The sequence below is a fragment of the Ctenopharyngodon idella genome, chromosome 5 (genome assembly GCF_019924925.1).
Source record: "Ctenopharyngodon idella isolate HZGC_01 chromosome 5, HZGC01, whole genome shotgun sequence".
Lineage (NCBI taxonomy): Eukaryota > Metazoa > Chordata > Actinopteri > Cypriniformes > Xenocyprididae > Ctenopharyngodon > Ctenopharyngodon idella.
This window is the reverse complement of record NC_067224.1, coordinates 14,221,993-14,244,587: the sequence shown is the minus strand read 5'-3', so window position 1 is coordinate 14,244,587 and position 22,595 is coordinate 14,221,993. Positions and strand designations below refer to the sequence as shown.

At 37.9% G+C, this 22,595-nt stretch overlaps 1 protein-coding gene across 2 annotated transcripts; it reads left to right on the top strand.

Moving 5' to 3' along the window:
- The first annotated feature begins 1,478 nt into the window (after positions 1 to 1,478).
- Positions 1,479 to 15,191, top strand: scarb2a (scavenger receptor class B, member 2a). 2 transcript variants are annotated; one of them, XM_051893233.1, is made up of 13 exons: positions 1,480 to 1,896; positions 5,168 to 5,328; positions 5,924 to 6,071; positions 6,238 to 6,432; positions 6,898 to 6,989; positions 7,372 to 7,491; positions 7,569 to 7,747; positions 9,238 to 9,356; positions 9,700 to 9,773; positions 9,865 to 9,916; positions 10,739 to 10,891; positions 11,468 to 11,515; positions 11,856 to 15,191. In XM_051893233.1, the coding sequence occupies exons 1-13, from the start codon at positions 1,774 to 1,776 to the stop codon at positions 11,985 to 11,987; spliced, it is 1,596 nt and encodes a 531-aa protein (XP_051749193.1). In that variant the 5' UTR covers positions 1,480 to 1,773; the 3' UTR covers positions 11,988 to 15,191. The 2 variants fall into 2 exon arrangements, with proteins under 2 accessions (XP_051749194.1, XP_051749193.1); XM_051893234.1 differs by lacking the exon at positions 11,468 to 11,515 and having other exon boundaries at positions 1,479 to 1,896.
- Positions 15,192 to 22,595: the final 7,404 nt, after the last annotated feature.

Sequence of the window (22,595 nt, the reverse complement as noted above, 5' to 3'; positions counted from 1 at the left end):
ATTTAAAAGCTTAAATGGGCCCTACAGGGACATTGTCAAATGGGCATTTTGTCACATTTGTAAAAGAAAGCTTTGTTTAGAAGCTTTCCCTATGGGGGATGCAGGCATTTTAGGCTGTAGGGGAAGGGCAGTGAGTGAATGGGCCTGATTTTCTGAGAAAAATATTGAAAAGGGGGTCCCTGCAAATTTGTCACATGACTGGGTATAACAACTCTGGCATCAACTCACCATCTTTATCAGCTACATGGTGGTTTGCCATGAGAAGGCCAATGACCTCAAGGTGTGTAGATATCTCTTATGTTATAAATGTTATAATTAAAGTGCAGCAATAATATAATTGTTTCCGAGATATGTTCCTGCCCTTTTAAGGGTTAAAATAGGCCTAGTTAATAATTTAGGTAGTTCAGTTTCCTAGGTTACACAGTTGTTTTCTTCTAGTCATAAATTACTTCAATGCTGCATGTAGCCTATTAAAATAAGCACATTTGGAAACTGATTATTCATGCTGACTCATAAAGTGACAGTAGGTTGACTGTTTTAAGAAATATCCAAACAGTTATATTTGACTTTTGTAAGATAACATCAACAAGAAAAAAAGTAAATGTCAAATCAAGGCCAAACTAGCCTTTGAGGTTAGAGTTAGCGGTAGCCTATGTAAAATATTAATAGATTTGTCTGGAAAAAAATGTTGAATTAATTATAATTATGCTGCTTTACAATCTCACACAGAGTATTTCTGTGGTAGTGGAAAAACCCCACTCCCATCATAGTCGAGCGTATGTGGATGAGACCAACATGAAATTTCCAGCTTGCTACAGAGCAGTGATCTCCCTTTAAATAAACTCCGCCCCGAAATCAGTCGATCAAATTCGGCATCACACTTCTGAGCCGTTGACCAATCACGTTCGTTTGGGGGTGGTCTTAAAACGGTGGTCCGGGACGACGTCATCCAATAGAATCGCGAGCTCCTCGGACAAAAGGGATGCGACAGTCGTAGCTTACCTTGTGAGCCGCCCATTATTCATGTTCATTCACTACTCATTTAAGGAGACACGACAGTAGATAGCGGAACACAAATTAAGACCTAACGGTCTCACGGCTAAAGTCTTTTCAAAACACAAAAACGCCCCGCTGAGCTGTAACGTCTATTCCAGTGTGTTCGTCAGCGCTTTTGTATTGTTTTTATGTCATGTTTGTATATTTTAACAGCACATATATTCAAATGAGAAACTTCATATGACATATAAATACATTAAATTTATAGCCAGAGTAGTTTGGACATGAATATAACACAAAGATGGGCTTATCTTAACCTATAAATTGCGTCGGGACAGTAAAAGTAGGCTATATATTTACTTTGATATTCTGACATTCACACACATAAATCCGTCTCGAAAACCCCTTTAAATTGTGACCTCAGCTCTGAGGGAGGTTTAACACGCCCCTCTCTCCAAAAAGTGTATTTCTCATGCATGACTGGCTCATTTGAATCTATTGAGGGAGGAGGAGAAGATCTCCGGTCCTCTGCGTTAGAGCCAGAGCTGATAGTCTCTTATCTCAGCATCCGAGAAACACTCCCGCTAATCGCACATCATTGGGATCGTGTATGCTGAATTTCCCAATGATAGAAGTGGGGAAACGATTCTGGCTTTGAGAAAAACTGAGACATACCGGGAGGTTCTCAAGTAGAAGTTCGGGACAAGAGAAAAAAAAGAAAGAAAGAATAGTATTATTGTTTTTTTCTACAGATCGGCCAATTTGAAACCATCAATAATGACTAGAAGATCGTGTGCCATTTACGCCACCGGGATCGTGTGCGCTCATTTGCTTATTTTGGGAATCGCCCTTCTGGTGGCTCAAGTCTTCCAAACAATGATTCAAGAACGGTTAAAAAAGGTAAGCCTGCTTAATTTTACAAAAAACTCTAGTTATGTTATAAAACCGGCTTTTTAAGTGATTCAGGGCTGCTGTTGTCCTACACGAGGCTTCTTCTGTGTTGAGCATCACGCGGAGTTGCTAATGTCACTTGATGTAAGCATTGCGAAATCATACAGTAGACAAGCCTAAATATTGTCATATCAGTCTCTTCTATCATATGATGGTCCTTAAAATTGCTATACCAAAGTTCCTGTTCTTACTCGAGATGAGACCCGGGGCTACCCAATTTCATGTTATGTACACTTAAAACCTGTGTTTTAGCCGTTTAACTGCCTCCTCTTTGACGTGTAGGTGGTCACAACATGGTATTAAATTACCGTGATGTAAATGTGGGTTTGTTAGTAACCCTGATTAAAGTGGGCTGGTCGCTGTCTGTAACCACGAAGCCTATCATATTGCGGAAAATACTTCCCACCGTCTCTCTATCTCTTATGCACCTCAACGGTTTTGTCTGTCTGTCTGTGAATTAAATGCTTTCTATTGCAAAACCACGGGGAATGAATCACTCTTTAACGTAACGGGAAAGGTTGTACGTTCACACAGCATGTATATGGCAGGGGGAGGTGTGTTATATGTGTGGCAGTGGGGGAGGGTCTCAGCCTGTTCTCCTTGAAAAATACTTTGAATTCTGACCTCCACCCTCAGTATTTTTAAACAAGTGTAGTATTCACTCTTTAATGTGATTGCCTTAACCTGGTATTCATGGGTGGGTGTTTGTGGTGGTCTGTGAGTGAAGCCAGCTTTGCTGTAGATGTTTTGCATTGGTTTGCCATTTATTGACAGTTGACCCTCATGATATACTGTTACTTTTTATATTCTGTATGTATTCTCTGGCGCTTAAACATGAAATAGTGAACCGTTAGGCTTAAGTTCTCTAGACAAAACAACTTTTTCAAGCCCTCAGGTGATGTGTGTTTTTTGAGTGTAGGGTGTGGAGTGGGTGGCATGTTCAAGGAGTTTACATGTTACACAGTATGTAGCTCTGAGGCAGTTTTTCTTCTTTTTATATCCTGTTTGACAGTTAAAACTTCCTTTACTCGCTGCGTTTGCAGCAGCATTTAGCTGAAGTTGAGATCTATTTGATGTAAGCATATGAATGTATTCATTCCTTGCTGTGAATTAATGTTTAAATTTAATTCATTTAAAACTGCACCTCCTAGCAGTGTACAGTAAGGGTTGTTATCTATGAAAATATCCATTTCCAGTGGCTGGTACCATCATACGCTCTGGTATTGCTTCATTGGTCTTTTGTAAGGTTAACCACTCGCACGTAAAGGGCACAAATGACCTTCCTATCAAAATACAAACATACAAACATTATTGTTTTTCTTACCTTGGCTGTAGTTGCTCGATCAAGGCTTTGAAAATGTTCTAAAATGGTTTAATGTCCATTGGGACCTTCAAAAACTTCACTTCTCAAGGTTGACGAGCACAGCAAAATCAAATTCCTGAGGTTTATTTTCTATTATTTATTTTTTATATAATTAGTACTGATATCCCATAGAACAGTTGTAAGAAATTGAAAGAAATTAATACTTTTATCCAGCAAGAATGCATTAAATTGATCAAAAGTGATAGTGAAGACATTTGTAATTTAAAAAAATAAATAAAATCTCTATTTCAAGTAAATGCTGTTCTTTTAAACTTTCTCTTTATTAGAGAACCTTGGAAAAGTATCTCTTTCTACAAAAATATTTATCAGCATCAAATCAGCATATGAGAATGATTTCTGAAGGATCATGTGACACTGAAGACTGGAGTAATGATGCTGAACATTCAGCTTTGCCATCACAGAAATAAATTACATTTTAAAATGAGTTCAAATAGAAAACAGTTATTTTAAATTGTAATAATAATTGCAGCCTTAGTGAGCGTAAGAGACATCTTTCAAAAACCATACCCAAACTTTTAGTGTATGCGTGCTTGTTAGGGTGTGGTCTGGTGCTTTTAGTCAATAAAACTTTAATTGGTGTCTTTAAATGCACTGCTTCTTTTAAAAACCAAAATCATCCTTTTTTTACCAGGTGTAATTAAGAACTCTTGTCAATGTGGTTTAAAGAAAATATGCCTAGACAAACCTCCTGAGAAACCCTGAAAGATTAGAAAAGGGAGTCAATGAGTGTGATGTAACATAATCTTACTTTAAAGAAAAGCTTTAGTCTGATTTCACTACGCATGGTTGATTAAGTTGAATAGCTGCAAATTTTCTTCAGTGCTCTATACCAGTTACTTTTCTCATGGTAAAGCTCCTAATGACAGAGTTCCCATTCAGAGCATATATGTGGAAAAAATCCTCTGTTCAAAAGACAGGTGTCCTCTTAAATGGAAGATCTGACCTGTTTGAACAAAGACACCTTTTATGTTATTCTCTGGGTAATAATATAGTGTAAATTTAAAGCACAATTTTGCCATGAATGAATCGATGATTTGACACAGATTAAATGTTGGAATGATTGATTTGATGATACTGCATTTTTCAACTTAAGGCCAGTGATTCTAGCAAAATTTTTCTTAAAGGACCTTTCAGAAGCTGAAGGTCCAGTGAAGGTGGCCGGGATGTTTGTTGTTTTGGAGCGGGTGCTCTGCTACACTGCTGAAGTCATGGCTTTTGATTCTAGATAGCGTTATCTGCATTTCAAGGTAGAATCCTGGAGTAAAGCCTTGTTATGAGTTTGTGACGAGTCACCCTTTGGAGCTTTGTTTTTTCCATTACTACACAATTGTGCTGTCACGTGTAGTCACGAATAACATTGTTCTGAAGAACAATAAAATAAGCATTTGTTTCTCCTTCCGAGTTTGGCTTACGACACTCAAGAAGTGAGAAGTGTTACTGCTGAACCTCATTTCTGATGGAAAATTAGAATACCTGAGGAACATGTTTGTGTTGCTCTCGTCTGTCATGGTGGTGGATCGCTGATGTTGATGTTTTTCTTCCCTTTTTGTAACTCTGAATCAGCTTGACTGTCTGCTGAGCTCTTTCCTCTTTTTCCATCATCCCAGCACTCGGTTTACCTCATGTTTGCTGTATTTGTGTCATAACAGGTCACTGACATTTCACCAGAGCAGTCAGCATTCAACAGGAAGGCACTCAGATTTTGTGTTCTTTCTTCCCTAAATTATATTGAAACTCAGCTTGAACATTGAGTTCTTTTTAAACAGATAATGCATTAGGTTACAGAAATGGTCTTTTGATGCTCTCTCTTGACCTCTGACTGTGTTTCATTCACAGGAGATCACACTGGCTAAGAACAGCAGAGTATTGGAGGGCTGGATAAATCCACCGCCTCCTGTTTACATGCAGTATTTCTTCTTCAATGTTACCAATCCAGATGAGTTCTTGGCTGGAAAGGAAAAGCCCAAAGTCACTCAAATGGGGCCTTATACTTACAGGTGATTTACAGAAGTCTCATATTGAGATGTTCATGTTCATTTTCATAATTTTCTGAGCTTTGTTTTGGTTACTAAACTGTACCGTCTGTTGTCAGTGACAACAAGTTTGGCACCACAGTCAAGAAATGACTCATGCTCTTAGAAGATAGGAAACAGGAAACATTTACCCTACCCACTTTAAACTAAATGTCGAATAATTATGATGCACTTGTAAGAATTATTTTTTTGTTTGTTGTTGTTAAATTTATTCAGCAATGAAGTTTTCAACTGATAATAATAAGAAATGTTTCTTGAGCTCCAAATCAGCATATTAGAATGATTTCTGAAGGATCATGTGACACTGTAAACTGGAGTAATGATGCTGAAAATCAGCTTTACCATCACAGGAATAAATTCCATTTTAAAATATATTAAAATAGAGAACCATTCTTTTCAAATAGTAGTAATATTTCACAATGTTACAGTTTTATTGTATTTTTAATCAAATAAGAGACTTTTGAATGGTGGTGTCGTGTGTATTAGATTGAAAAATCTAGACATTAAAGTTGCCAACTTTGATATTAACATTAAATAAAATGCTACTGTCTTTTATCAGGGAATATCGACCAAGGGAAAATGTCACTTTCCTTGAGAATGGGACGAAAATCTTTGCCACAAATCCCAAGAGCTTTGTGTTTCTTCGCAACATGTCAGTGGGAGATCCTGAGGTTGACCGTGTGATAACCGTTAACATTCCATTAATTGTAAGAAGGGTTTTGTTTTCTTGTTTTTTGCATTGGCAACAAATCACTTTGCATTTAAAATTAGTCTGCTTGTATCATTTTTTTTTTTTTTTTGTCATTTGCTAAACCGATCATCTTTTGATACAAATGTGAAGAATTTGCTCTGAATTTTTCCCTCTTGTTTCAGGCCATCATGAATGAGTTGAACTCCTACTCTTTCTTTCTGAGGACTGGTGTGTCTATGTTGATGGGATCCATGGGCATCGAGGTGTTTATGAATCGTACAGTCCATGAGGTCCTGTGGGGTTTCAAAGACCCGCTGCTGTCCAAAGTTCACAGCATGAAACCAGAAGTGGAAGAGTATTTCGGCCTTATGTACAATGTAAGAATCTGCAGTTTCATCATATTTAGTGCTTTAGTCAGTCTGAAAAAAGATATAAAATGCAGTCTAAATGGGTCATATATTTAAGCAACCAATACAAAGTAGCACACGCAACCTTTAAAGCACATATACGATCAGAACAGGATAAGCAAATGACGTTATTATCTTAATCCTGCAGATGTTGACCAGTCTACCAGGTTTGACACAGTGGCCTGGTTTACTCTAATGTATTTTAGACGTTCTTCAGGGATTATACATGTATTAGGAAAGATATTAAATATCTGCAGTTTGTGCAATCGTAGGTATCATGTGAGTGCCTCGAAAAAAAGCGAGTTTAAGTGGTTTGCATCAATAAAACATTTAGTCTTTCACTTTGTATTCCCATCATGGCATCTAAATAACCTACTTTCCTATGACTTTCTAGACATCTTTACCCTTAATACAGTATTTTTTTACTAACTACAGAAAAATGGAACCCATGAGGGTGAATTTGTCTTCCACACTGGAGAGAAGAACTACATGGACTATGGAAAGATTGACACGTGGAACGGCATCAGGTATGTCAGTCCTTGCGTACTCTGCGTAACCTTACTGACATAATGAGAATTCTTGTACACTCATTTGGCATCTGCTCTCCTACCTTGGCTTGGGAAACTGGGTTAAACACACAGCATGGTTGCATTACATGCTGGATTAGTCAATATCAAAGTATAAAGTTCAAGAAAAGACCTTCGGTGCTTCTCAACTACCCCATATCCTGAGTTAAATTGACCTATATCCCAATTAATAAAATAACAATTGACTTTGCAGATGAAGAAACTTCTGCATGTAAATTTTTGCATTAAAATGATTTTGCATTAAAAATGCATAATAAACCATCCTTTTTCATTAGAACCTGCCACAAAAACAATCACCATCTTTTCATTTTCTCACTCACAGTCAGATGAACTGGTGGTCATCTAACCAGAGCAACATGATCAATGGTACCGATGGCAGTGTCTTCCACACCTTCCTGTCCAGGAAAGAACTCCTCTACATCTTTGCTGCTGATCTGTGCCGGTAAGCAACGTGTTTTAACACATACAAGGTGCTTGGTTACTTGTTACATGGTTACTTATGCTCTTTATCACTTGCAGATCCATTCATTTGGGTTACGTAAGCGACACAGAGGTGAAGGGTATCCCTGCTTTCCGCTTCGCACCTCCTTCGGATGTACTGGCTCCCCCAGATGAGAACCCCAGTAACGCTGGCTTCTGCGTGCCTGCTGGAGATTGTCTAGGAAAAGGAGTCCTCAAAGTCAGCGTCTGTCGGCAAGGTAAGCCTGTTCTAGGTCACACCGCACCTTAGCTTCAGGGCCATCAGCATGTTTTCAGAACAGAATTTTACAGTGAGAAAGACGTGGGATGTTTTCAGAAGAATCATTACATGGGAAAATAGAGTACCTTTTTAAATACAGTAATTTGTTTAACAAAGTACAGCAATCTAAGTATGCTAAAGATTTTGGTGCCCTAAATGGCTGGTCCAAACTGACATTTAACCAAAGCAAACCAAACATGTTTAAATAGTATTGAATTTCTGGGTTTCCCATTACTGATCTGTGGCCTCGTAACCTAAGTTCAAGTTAAATCTGTCTGCTTTTGTTTGCACACTCCTGGACTATGAAAGGGAAAACAGAGTTCAGCGCTTAATGAATAACTTTTAGTACAATTTTATGACTCAAGCACTTGATTCGCAGTAGGTGTCCTCAGACAGATTATTCTATCTTTGCCTCTATTACTTCCGCCATAAACTACTAGGCTAGTATTATTATTGAACGATGGTAAACTCTTGCTTTTGTCACGTGAGTGCTCCTGATATGAAACAGCTGTTGAAATTTGCACATGCTTTGATTAGTCATAATTCCTAGAAGGGTTCATGACAGTTCATTAATGGTTATGTTTAGGGTGTTATTAAGGATTGGGATATGGGATATAAAATGGCAATATGGTACATATAATTCTTAGCTAACAATCAAATAGGCACCTATCAAATGTAGTATTTTGTCGTTGAGTATGTACTACCAAAAGAGGAAGTTTCATTTTCCGTTAGCATGCATAAAAAGCCAAAAAGTCCCAGAAAATGCCTCAGGGTTATTATTTAAGATAATGGAAAATGTCATGAAACAAGAGAAGTAAAATCTAAACCAGCACATTTACAGTCTGAACTTATTATTATACTCTTTGCATTCATTGATTTTTTTTTTTTTTTTTTTTTTTTTTTTTTTTTTTTTCTTTGACTTCCATACATAAGTATTTTTGGGTCTTAACATTTGTTGGTGGAAATTTTCCCGCTAGAATGGGTTTTTAAATTATAAACAAATCAGTAATATTTTGCATTGTATGACATAACTTTTAAAGTGCATGAATTTCTATGTCATAGAGTTCTGTTATAGCTGTAAAGTTTAACAACAATAATAACATATTTGTTGTAAATGAAAAATATAAATCTATTTTTTTGACACATTTCAATGTTGTTGTTGTTGTTGTTGTTGTTGTTGTTTTTTGATGGTGTGGCCAGTTAAAAATCTGAACTGCTGGCCTAGTTGGACCAGCATAAAAAAATATGAGGCTTAATGTGACTTTAATCATCATTATTATCTTTATGACTGTCCATTATAAATGCAATAGCTGATAAAGAAGCTATTATTATTGCATATTCGCTGTAGAGCTTTCCTAGGTAGGCGCTATATATACCTTACTGTCAACTAATCTGAATAAAGGAACAGCAACTAATGTCATGTGTTTCTCTTTCCCCTTCACTGTACAGGTGCACCCATCGTTGTATCATTCCCTCATTTCTACCAAGCCGATGAGAGGTACATCAAGGCCATTGAAGGAATGAACCCAAATGAAGAGGAACACGAAACATACCTCGACATCAACCCGGTAAGCAGAGTTGACACTTTGAGTTTTCACTGTTTCAGAGCTACAGCACTGATCTGTTTGCGTGCTTGTGGTTTATAATCTGAAAGTAGTATATACCCGTCTATGACATGACAGGAAAAAAATAAGGTGATTCACTCTGATAACCACAGTGAAAGTGAAACCACGCCTAACTAAATTTACCTAGAATTTTATTGGGACTTATTGTAGCATGTCGTGATGGAAAATTTACTCATTTAGTTGGTGTATGATGGACTTGTCTCGCTCCACTCGCTGTTCTGTGTGTTATGTGGTGAATATTTGGTGACTTTTAATAGTAAATTGTCCCTTTGCTTTTTTTCTGCAGACCACAGGGGTTCCCATTCGTGCCTGTAAGAGAGCTCAGCTCAATGTCATACTGAAGAGAGTCAGTGGCTTCCCGTGAGTAAAACCCCTCACAAAAACCATTACAATGTGATTTGAAATGACAAAATGGCTAATGAGACTTCTTTTTTTTTTTTTTCCTTCTCAGCAAAACAAGATTCCTGAATGAGACAATTTTCCCGATTATGTATGTCAACGAGGTGAGTTTTCATATCATCTTCACTTTCTTCAGATTTGGGATGTCCCTGAAACCGAATACTATGTTTGGAAAAGAAACAAAGGCGCTGTAAAGGGAGCGGTGGGACTGACCACACATTTTAATGCCAATCTCAAATCCTCCGACATTGTCTTGTCAGTCATCTCTCCTTACTATCTTCACTTGATAAGTGAAATCTGATGTACTATAATGAATCCGACTACCATAGCAAGCCTAACCATGTCCCTTTAATCAATAAAATTAAGCCGAATACTATGTTTGGAAAAGAAACAAAGGCGCTGTAAAGGGAGCGGCGGGACTGACCACACATTTTAATGCCGATCTCAAATCCTCCGACATTGTCTTGTCAGTCATCTCTTCTTACTGTCTTCACTTGATAAGTGAAATCTGATGTACTATAATGTATCCGACTACCACAGCAAGCCTAACCATGTCCCTTTAATCCGGGGACACACTTAACAATTGTAAGGCCGATTATGAATGTAATTTGATACTTACGACTGATCATGCCCAAACGCGCCAAGTCAGAGCCAGTTGGGTTCAGTTGGTGTTTACAGTCTGTTTAAATTCCATGTGTAAGTATTTAAATCTGCTTCAGTCGAAGGAAACAGTCTTTGTGTGTTGAGCTCAGTCTTAGAATGTTTCAGCTAGTCATTAAGTGTGTTCTCCGTAGAATACATTATTCATTTTCTGTGCCTTTCAGAATTCGAATTTAGGTTTCTGGCACATCCCTACTTCAGATTATTGATTTGTCTGTTTACAAAGTTAATTTGTTTTCCGATAAATTTTATTTTGTAATTTTCAGACTGCAACTATTGACGATGATTCTGCAGCCCAGATGAGGACGCTTCTGTTGATTGTAACAGTGGTGTCCAACTTCCCGGTCATCATTGTGGGGCTGGGGGCCATTTTACTTGTGATCCTGATCTTCCTTGTCTGCAGGAACCGCCAGAGAAAGGTAAAAAAAATCAGCGATAAGACGTTTATGACCTTTCATCTTATGTATTGGCTAGTTCAAACTGAAAATGTCATTTGTATGTTGACAACACCTTTTCTTAGAACAATATTAATAGAGAAACGGTTAATATTCTCCAGAAATGCCAGTATGGAAAAGACTAAAAGCCTTTAAAATCCCATCAACCTTACACACCCTTGGCTTGAAAGTCAGTTACATTTGTCACTCGCCTTGACGGCACTAACCCTAGCTTTAAAACCCATGCATGCACCCGCATGAGGGAATGCATGTGCTCTAGTGCACGTATTACTTTATGAAATGTGTTCTTATATAGTTTTTCTTTGCAGCATACAGTAAATATCAGTTTAATTGGGTTGGTCATCTAATGTAATGACCTAAAATAAATTTAAGAATGAATGTTTAAGTGGGAAAAGGATTTGGTTTGCACATTTATATACTAATGTTCAATGTTCTTTTATAGCATTTATTTTATCATTTGAAATCTGCCAATGATGCATTATGCTATGTTTTGATTTCCAGTAACATTTTCCTCCCCCCTTTTTTTTTGTTCCAATTCAGAATGAAGTAAAACGTATTGATTTTACTGAAGCTTTTCATTCTTTTGCTGTAAGTCTTCATTTCTTTTACACACACACACACACACACACACACACACACAATTTGCTTTCATTTTTTTTCAGATTTGCCTGTTATATCATTATTGTATTTGGTCATTTTGAGCATTTTCATATAAATACCTTGTTTGTTAACGTTTGTTTCTGCAAATCATTTGAATTGCTTTTCCTGCATGGTGATCGTAATGTACTTCTGCAGTGTTTCACAAGCATTAGAATAGACGTTTAGCTACATAGTCCGTGTCTTAGTGCTATTTCACGTTTGACATCTTCAGTCATCTATACGTGGTTTTAACAATGCACACGCTAATGTTCTTGTATTTTCTGTACAGACAACGAAAGACGAAACTGCTTATACCCAAGTGAGCAACCAAGCAGAGGATTCGCCAGAAAACCGCACCAATCAGCCTTTGAGGAACGGATCTTACATTGCCATGTCACCAGTGGAGGCACAAAAGTGTTGATGAAGGACATCATGTCTACCAATAGTGCATCCTCACCCTTTTTTGTTTTACTTTTCACTGTGCGATTCGTCTTCGTGGGCCAGTCCCCGCACACTCACCACCGTATGCCAAGGGTCACCTATTTTGACTTGTGACTTTTTTTTTTTTTTTTTTTTTTGGTTCTTTGAGCATGGCCTTCTCAAAGTGCCATATCTTCAAACAAAATATATGTAAATTCACCCATTTCAAACAACCGTCTCTGGGTTTCCAGAGGCTTCTGTTGCCTAGTTTTGAGAGGCCTGAAACACACTCTCTTGCCTTTTTTACAAACACATATATGCATTGCATGCTCACAGAGTCCATAGTTCCTGAAGGCATGAGAGCGTGAGGGGTTTCACCCATCCAGAACACTCATGTCTGGGACAGCCTGTGCTCTTAAAGTGTTTCAGATCTCTTCCCACACTACTGTATTCAGGTCTACACAGGCAGACCTTGAACTAACACAGCTCTTCATACATAAACCCTTTGATAAAGAGCAGATAAATGCAAACTATTAATTTACCTCCTCTAAGAGTATTAGAGAGCTAAAAGGTCTAATATGCTAACAAAAACTGGGTCTAATCCAGAACTTGTGTGAATGTGTGTGTGTGTGTGATTGTACATACCAGTATGTGTGTGTAATTATACGTGTGTGTATTTACGCAGGCATGTCAATGCTTGCATGTTTTTGTCACACTGTGGTGAACTGCTCTGGTGGATCATCGTCCACCATTTTGCACGATGCAGTGTGACGACATATGGAAACTAGTGACTTGAGCAGTCCTTTCTATTTCACAATATCAGAGTCACATTCATTCTGATGCCAGAAACATTTCAATGATGAAGGCTGGTAAAAAGAGGTCAGACATTCTCCTTTAAGGCATCGTATTACAGAAATCGCACTAGCTTTTAGCATTTTGTAAAAAACGAACAACAGACGTAGAACACTCACAAGTGAGACTTGAATATTTTCTGCCTTACAAATACTTACGAACACAATGTGATTCTGCTGCGTGGTAATGGCAGGTGTTCGGCGGAACTAGATGAAATGTCAGACAAACTTCTGTGAATCAGTGTCGGACTTAGAACTACATCCCTCCCGTTTCACAGCAAAACATTCTGTTATAGCGAGAGCACAACTGCAGAACGCTGAATCCACAGTCTAATCAGAGCAGAAGGGGTTAAAGGTTAGCAGGTTTTCAGGGGTTAATGGTGAAGTTTGCACATTTTTTTTTTTTTTTTTTTTTTTTCTGTGCACGTTTGGTTAATATTAACCCTCTGTGGGCAAAAAAGACCCTAGCACTTGAATCACTGCGTGTCTGTTGAGTTTATTTTTCGTGTTGCTTTTTCTGTCCTTGATGTTCGCCATTGCTTCTTAAAAATGAATTGAGGCCATATTTTAAACAACTTGAACAGGATGCGATAGCTGCACACTTTACAAAATATCACAAAAGATGAGTTGTCGCATGCATTTCTGTGGGTTTGTCCAAATGAATATTTTCAGTTGTCTGTCTGAAGTTGCCATAACCCATGTGTGCAGTTGCACTCTGTTGTTTTAAAGACTGGCGTGTCTGTAAATCATTCCTGTTTTGGAGACACTTGCTGGAATGGTTGGTGTTTGTTACTTTTACTTGATGTAAACCATCTGTTACCTATTGCAACCACGGTTTGCGTGGATTGCAGTGCACATTGTTGCGTATTTAGCTTATCGTAAAGATTTAGTGCAAGATTTAAACTGGAAACACTGTGCTTGCAGTGTCTTATGCAGCTGTATCTGAACAGAAAACTGAGGGAAAGTTATTCAAGCTTTAGTCCATTACAGTGTTGTCAGTGCAAATAGTATATAAATTTACATTAAAATTGTCTTTGGCAGTCTCTCTTAACATACTAGGCTGAACAAAGACCCCGCTGGAACATTGTGTATCAAGTGGTGGGACGTAAAATGTGACTTGAGTATGAAAGATCTAAGAACCTGAGCCATTTCTATACAGTTTCCAGATTTCTTACGGTGACTTTTGCCCCTATATGCTTGACCAAAGATTAGATAACTGGTTTGTTTGCTTTCCTCACAGATAGCTGTAGTGCCATCGACTTCCCATTTACATGAGCATTAGAGCCTCATTGTCTACAAAGGCAAATAATAAAAAAATAAAAAAATAACAAAATATTTTCCAGAGCATACTATGTGAGTTTATATGTTTAATACAGCAAAGAACTTAAGATGTAAAGTGTTGCCACAGCGTGCAAAGAAACTCAGTATTATGTATTGACACAGCAATACAACGATATGTAAAAAGTAAATTTTATAATGAAGTAAAAAGGTTTTGTAATCAGACAAACAAATATTTATGTATTCATATGTTCAATGGTATGTACATTATCTGAATTTGTAAGGTCTTTTCTTTGGTCTTGTTCATTTCTATATTTTTAATTATTTTGTAATATTACCAGTGGGGTCATCAAGCACACTTCTGTTTTCTTCTTCTTAATTTTTACTTTTTATTTTCCTCTAGATTTCTAAGTAGTACCAAGTGAATATTGTTCTAAATTCAAGACTGAACAGTGTATATGGTTGTAAAAACTGTTAACTTTGATGGAGAAAGGCTTGTGTTGTATCTGTGGGGTGTGAGCCTATCCTGTGTAATGATCTCCTGTTATACAACTCTCTCAAGCTGTCAACTGTTTGTCCAATTGGAATAACAAAGGGAAGGCTGAGTGTCTTTGAGTTCCACTAAGGAAGATTGCCATAGTGCCATGATGGGTACAAGGGAAGTTTCCATTTGCAATCTAACCTTTTTTTTTTTTCTTAGATGAATGATGCCCTCCTTCAGGGATGAGCTTTTAGTGCCATACCATCCTTGTTTATTTCATTTGCTTAAGTAGCAACACGTGTAAGCAGTGTAGCAGTTGTTTTTTTCCCCCCCCTCTGCCTTTATTTCAGGGCTGGTAAATTCCTCAACATCTTTGAGGGTGGTCTTAAAAACACTGAACACTTCATCACATTCTCCTGAGAAGCATTGCATTTTTTGCTGCTGAGAATGACAATCCTTATGTCATGTTAGGTGCAAAATCATTTCAAGTAATATTCATTTTTAGTTTTGATAATTTACACTGCACAAATCTTTCTACAATGCTTTTGTAAACCTTTTTAGTGTTATTTGCAAAAAATAAAAAAATGTTGAAATACTTGCGAATTCTTTTGTCACATTTCTGCTTTCCTTTCTGATGTGTGAAAGTACAGATTTCAGCATTTACAGACCAAGGGACTCACCAATATACAAATGTTGGATTTTTACACTTTATAAGAACAGTTTCATATTAGTTTGATTTATTAGATTTAAATTATTTATCTTATCATTATTGATGTCCATGATAATAATTAAAAATGTCATGAAATTTTAAGAAAATATTTGATAAACAATGCCATTTAAAAGTTTGGGGTTGAGCTTTTTAAGTGTTTTAAAGTGTGTGTGTACACACACACACACACACACACACACACACACACACACACACACACACACACACACACACACACACACAGAGTGTTCAGCGCAAATGAGTATACCCCCTTTGAAAAGTAACATTTTAAACCATCTCAATGAACACAAAAACAATTTCCAAAATGTTTAACTCAAATTAGGGTGATTCAAAAATGAGTACACCCCACTGAAAGTCTTTGGAGCAAAGCTAAATTTTAGACTACAAATGTTTAACAAGAATTCAACCACAGGTGAGTCTAATTATTCATTCAACAGGTGTCCAAGCAGACAGTTGACTATAAAAGGGTGTTCAAACCCCTTCCCATTTCATGGTGTCAGCAATGGCACCACATGGAAGAGAAATGTCACAAAATAATTTCTTTACACCAGAAAGGTGAAGGCTACAAGAAGAACAGCAAAGCTTTACTTATCAGTCAGAATACTGTAGCAAAAGTGGTACAAAAATTTAAAAAAGATGGAACTGCAACCATCTCACAGAGACGTCCAGGTCGTCCACGGAATTAAACACCTCGACAGGAGTGTCTTCTGATTAAAAGGGTTGAAGAAAGTGGGCATGCATGTTCACTGCAGTTAACTAAAGTAGAAAGCCAAACTAGGGTGACTATTTCCCGTGACACAATACGGCGTACACTGCAGAGGAATGGCATGCATGGCTGCCGTCCACGAAAGAAGCCTCTCCTAAAGCCCAGGCACAAAAAAGCCTGCCTAGAGTTTGCCAGGGCCCATGCTGACAAAGATGAAGACTACTGGGACTCTATACTCTGGAGTGATGAGACCAAGATAAATGTTTTTGGAACTGATGGCTTCAAAACTGTATGGCGTCACAAAGGTGAGGAATACAAAGAAAAAATGCATGTGATTCAGTGGCTCCTGATCTGAACCCAATCGAACACCTATGGGGAATTCTGAAGAGACAAGTTGAGCATCACTCTCCATCCAGCATCCAGCCTCTAAAAGAGATAATTCTTGAAGAATGGAAAAAGATAGATGTTGCAAAACTTTTTCAGTTTTACTCAAATTAGGGTGATGCAAAAATGTGTAATCTAAGTTATATTATTAACCTTACTTTCATGTTATAAGTTAAACAGATGTTATATTAAACTTAGTCTTGTCAACATTTTGGAAATTGTTTTTGTGTTCATTGAGATATTGTTTAAAATGTTACTTTTCAAAGGGGGTGTACTCATTTACGCTGAGCACTGTATATACAGTATGTATGTGTATATGTATATTTTATATGCTTAATAAACCATGATACATTTTTTCACATAAACAGAAATAACAGAATTTATTTGAAATAGAAATCTTCTGTAACATTATAAATGTGTTTGTGGAAAAAATAGCCAAAAAAATTGTAGTGTATCTTCTATTAAAGGTGCAATATGTAAGATGTCTGTCTGCTAGAGGCCTATTCAAAACAAAGGCGTAGCTTGATGGCGCCAAGTTTGAGCACGGAATCTTGGGACATGTGGTCTTCACTTCAGAGAACAGGAATAGGACTCAGGGAGAAATCATGTTCATGGATGTGATTATTAACATTACTGTAGTATGAAGCAGAGCAAGACCGAGTGTTGCGGGAGCTGAACGAGGCCGCTGGAGCGATTGCGCAACACACGCCTCACGAGTAGCAGAACTTCCACTTCCGCTTTTCCGGTCATGAGTATGAGGTAACGCAGCTGTTTATCACATTAGATACATTTGAGTGTGTTGAAAATGATGTAATAACGTTACACTGTGCGTTCGCTCAGTGGCTGCTGTAAGACACTTGTTGCACACTGCAGTAAGCTAGATTGATTTTAGAATATCATATTAAATGCTGGATGGCTTGTGGCATGCAATTAATTTTAAAACGTATTGTATGATGGAGAAAATTCTGTATTACTGTTACTAAAAATAAAGCTGCATCTGATTATGCTATGTTAGCTACTTGACAAAATAGTGTTTTTCTCTGAAAATCAAGAAAATTAGATTTAAACAATAAGACTAAACGTGTTGAGCTATATAACAACAATTAGTTTTCTGTCTATAAACGTAACCAAACAGTTGTTCCCTTGCCTATTAAAACATGTAATATATTAAAGCGTCTTTGGTGTTTCCATGATTTTTACAAAATAAATCCGGAAACCGAGGGTAACACGGGTATGACGCAATTGACAGGCGACTCCTCACGTGTCCTGGAGCCTTGGTTAAAATGGCAATTTTCTCACGATTTACAAGTAGTTGGAAACATTTGGGATATTGTAAGTACTCAAGTGAACAAAGTATATAACACTGGCCTAGTGGTTTTTGGATATTTTACGGCAAAAGATCTTACATATTGCACCTTTAAGCACTATTTTCCAAGTCTACTAAAGCAACATAGTAGCATATCACCAGCTTTGCCCATAGTTCAAGATATAATTTGTTATAAAAGTTTAAAATATTTGATTAAAGACATAATTTGACAAAAGTTTTTCCCCTCAACTTTTCTTTCGAAATTCTACTGAATCTCAGTTGAAGGACTATCGTTCTGTCACTCATAATACCTGATGGCCTATTCAAGGTCTCTCTAGTACCATGTGCAGTCTGGATGATGGGGTGGAGCGACACACTCCCAGTTTCATTCTCAGGTCACTAGTATTATATTAAATGAAGCAAACAACTTGTCCTGCGTCAGTCATTTGAACAACCTAGCTGTAAAAAGGTCTTGGCCGTTAACACAACAAACGCACAACTACAGGAAAGTGTTGAAACCACTAGTATAGCGATAATAACTGATAACCCTTGATGTTAAAGTAAGATATAGAGTGGGCTAAATGACGACACCTTAAAAAAATCAGCTTTTCGTAATGTGCAGTGACTCACAGAAGACATGTAAAGACTAGTGCTCTTTGATATCTGTACTTGTCGAGGCCTTTCACCACCCACACAGTTCCTATCCATGTTAACAAGGAACCAAGGGTGAACAAGCAGACAGCGATACTTCGAGTGTGACGGAAGTCGTTACCATAGTTTGTTACACAGACATATTACAGCACCGCCCCCTAGTGGTGACTCACGGTTATCAAGAATCATCAGCAGTGAGGAAAGAGTAGCTAAATACTTCATCTGAGCCATATGTCAGTAGTAGGCCTACGGAGTTCTGCAGTGATGGCATATTTTTGTAGGCCAAACCGGAAATTAGATTCACTTTGGTTCCCTTGATAAAATAGGATTTTCTAATTAGTAAATCTGGCCCCAGGTGTGGGTATCTGCAGGTTGGAGTAATGGGCGTGACGAAAGGTTGGAGCGTGTTGAAAGGTAGGGGCATGGAGGTTAAAGGTCTTTATCACAGGTAGTGAAAGCTGTCTGTCAGGGTTTGGGCTAGGGTTAGGGGTTGTTTCTGTTGTAGAAATTCACCTTTCGGCACACCCCCTTTCGTCATGCCCATTACCTGCAGCTATCCCTGTCTCCTTCAAGTTGAAGTCGAACACACCTTGGCTGTGTCTGAAATTACCCCCTATGGCCTCATTCACTATTCCCTACATTAGTCCACTAATATAGTTCACTCAAGGGAGTAAATGAAAATGAGTAAGTGAATTCAGACATTGAGTGCACTGGAAGTGCTGCCACTTTTGCATAGTTTAAGCTTGCTTATTTGAAACTTAGTAAAATGGCAGCTCCTTGATTAAGTAAGTAAGTAAGTAAGTAAACTTTTATTTATATAGCACCTTTCACTGATATAAAATCACAAAGTGCTTCACAGAGTGCAACAATATTAATAAAAGAACAATGAAACAGATAAAACTATGATAAATAAAAATAAAATTAAAACCACAAAAATAGTAAAACATAAAAGCCCAATCAACTAAAAGCCTGTCTAAATAAAAGTGTCTTCAGCTGCTTTTTAAAAGAATCAACAGAATCGTCCACTCGCAGTGACAGGAGCAGGGCGTTCCAGAGTCTGGGGGCGACTGCTTGGAAGGACCGTTCTCCCTGAGTTTTAAAGTGAGTTTTGGGGACCATTACAAGGTTTTGACCTGAGGACCGAAGGGAGCAGTGATGTACTGGGGGGCCCGTCCGTGCAGAGCTCTGAAAGTCAAGACTAAAATTTTAAAATCAGTTCTGAATTTGACTGGAAGCCAATGAAGTGAGGAAAAAAACGGTGAAATGTGAGCCCTTCTGTTGGTTCCTGTTAAAAGCCTGGCTGCAGCATTTTGCACCATTTGAAGACGACTCGGAGAAGATTTGTTTAAACAAGTAAAAAGAGAATTACAATAATCAAGACGAGAAGAAATAAAAGCATGAATAATCATCTCCAAGTCAGCTTTAGACAATAACGCTCTCAGTTTAGAAATGTTTCTCAAGTGATAAAAACAGTTTTTGACCAACTGTCTAGAATGACTGTCCAGAGACATGGATTGGTCAAACAGAACACCAAGGTTTCTGAGGCTCGACTGGACGGAAGAACCCAGGGAACCAAGGTGCTGTTTGATTTGAGGTAGTTTTTGGTCTGGAGCGAAGATTAAGGTTTCAGTCTTTTTTGTATTCAGTTGTAGGTAGTTATTGTATAGCCAGTTCTTTATACAGGACAAGCAGTCCAATAAATCAGTAAGTTTATGAAACTCAGAGTCTTTAAAAGAACAGTACAACTGAATGTCATCAGCATAAAAGTGATAAGACACATTTTTAAAACCGTGAATTATTTCACCCTGTATGTACAATAAGAACAAAATAGGACCTAGAACCGAGCCCTGAGGAACTCCATATGACAGAGGAGTCATCTCAGACAGAATATTGTTAATAGACACACAAAATGATCTGTCACTCAGGTAAGAGGAAAACCAATTAAGAACTGATCCAGAGAAACCTGTTTCATTTCGCAGACGATTTATCAATACATTATGGTCGAGTGTATCGAATGCAGAAGATAAATCCAATAGTATCAAGACAGAGTACTGCCCAGAGTCAGCCGCCATCATAATGTCATTTGATACCTTCAGCAGGGCAGTCTCAGTTGAATGACATTTACGGTAGCCTGACTAAAATTTATTTATAAAATTATTTCCATCAAGAAATGCAGTCAGCTGCCCCGCCACCACTCTCTCCAGGATTTTAGATAAAAAAGGCAGTTTAGAGATGGGCCTGTAGTTGTTTGGTTCAAATGAATCCAAATTGGGCTTCTTCAGAATGGGGCTGACAACCGCTTGTTTAAAAGAGCTGGGCACGGAACCAGTTAAAAGAGAAAGGTTGATCAATTTAACAACATATGGTCCAACTACATCAAATACATTTAAAAGCAACGAAGTTGGCATTACATCTAGAGGGCTTGATGATGGTTTCACTTTTTTTACTAGACCCTTAATATCCTCTTCAGTGACAGGTGAGAAGGTGGACCAAGAGCACTGAGGAGATAAACCACAAGATGTATCGACAGAAGATGGATTTATAGAGGCTCTGATATCATGTACCTTATTCACAAAAGAATTTAAAAACCTGTTGCAGTCAGACTTTGAGTGGACCGGCACTTGGGGAGCTAAAGGAGAGACAATTTTTGATATTGTGTCAAACAGTACTTTGGGATTTTTCTTGTTCAAAATAACAAGATTAGAAAAATAGGCTGATCTGGCCAGTTTTATTTTGTCATTTAGTGACGTGATAAGCTCCTTCAAGTGCAGTCTGTGCTCTTCCAGACTTGTGGATTTCCACAAACGTTCTATTTTACGACAGTTTCTCCTGCAAGATAAGATTTCCTCATTCACCCAAGGGCAGGGATTTTTAGGAAAAGTGTGTTTACTTTTTAATGGAGCAACCTTATTTAAAACAGACAAACAATGGTTATTAAAAGACTGCAGAAAAGATTCAGCGTCACTACAGCCATCAAAAGAACTGGGGTCAAATGACTGAAAATTTCTCAACAGTAATTTCATTAATAATGCGTCTTTGTGACATCGGTTTACAAGGAAGACAGTCCACATTAGAAGACAAGTTGAAAAATATACAACAGTGGTCTGTCACATTGATGTCCATAACACTTAGCTGGTCAATGTTCAGGCCTAAAGAGAATACAAGGTCCAAAGTGTGGCCTTTTGTATGTGTAGGACCAGAGACATGCTGTTTAAAATGAAATGCTTCAGTGAGTGTTAAAAATTCAGATGCCAGATTACACGAAGCGTCATCGATATGGAGGTTAAAATCCCAGAGTAACAGAACATTTTCAAGTTTGATAATTGAAGATAAAAATTCAGAGAAATCCTCTAAAAACAAGCAAGCAGGACCAGGAGGTCGGTAAATTAAAATGCAATAAAATCAGTCAGTTAAACAATTTAATAGTCAATTAAAAAGGAATTTATACCTGTATGATATTACACTGTGGCCACATTGGACCAGCGGTTTGAAAAATGGATGGCTGGATGATTCAGCTGCGGGTGCCATCTTCTGGTCAGATGCGACAATTCAATCAGCGCGTGAGTGCACTCGATAACATCCACTATGGTTTCGGACACCACGGCTGGACCGAAAACTCCACTGTCTTATCAGGCAATGCCTTTGTAGGCAGGGTTTGCGCATTAAGGTACCTCACAAAACTGATTTCGGACATACTTCTGAGGCAGCGTAACGGTTTAATGATCTACAGCAAAATAGAGTAAGCTTTGGTTATAACTAAGCAAATATTTAATTACTACACAATAGTAATTTCTTGCTAGAAATGAAAGAAATGGAAAACATTGGACAAAAACACATTTACATACAAACTGACCACCAACCACAACTTTCAGATGACAACATCTTTATTTTTTAGCTCAACTGTCACAGAATGAAAAGTACAGGATTGTGGGAAGCAGTGAAGGATGCATCTATGCTGCCTTCAAAAAATCAATCAGATGAAGGTATCTCAGGAGACAATAAGTGAAGCTAACATTGGATTGGGACGTGCCTTGATGCCTTCCTACCTTGGACTGCATCCTCCGAAGGCAGAATTTTTAAGCTTTCAAATGCAGCCCACTACAAATGGCTGTCCCTTCAAATAGTTCCCTATTTAAGGGGATGGGATTTCGGACAAAGACCATATGTAGCCCCGCCCCTTTTCAGTGCTGAGTTCATTGTGTCTTCCAGTTTGTATTTCCAC

Bases quoted from the DNA above. Each gene is read 5' to 3' on its own strand.
- scarb2a (XM_051893233.1), top strand. From the start codon at position 1,774: ATGACTAGAAGATCGTGTGCCATTTACGCCACCGGGATCGTGTGCGCT. The intron at 5,329-5,923 runs GTGATTTACAGA...GTCTTTTATCAG, and splicing joins ATGGGGCCTTATACTTACAG to GGAATATCGACCAAGGGAAA. The intron at 6,990-7,371 runs GTATGTCAGTCC...TCTCACTCACAG, and splicing joins GACACGTGGAACGGCATCAG to TCAGATGAACTGGTGGTCAT.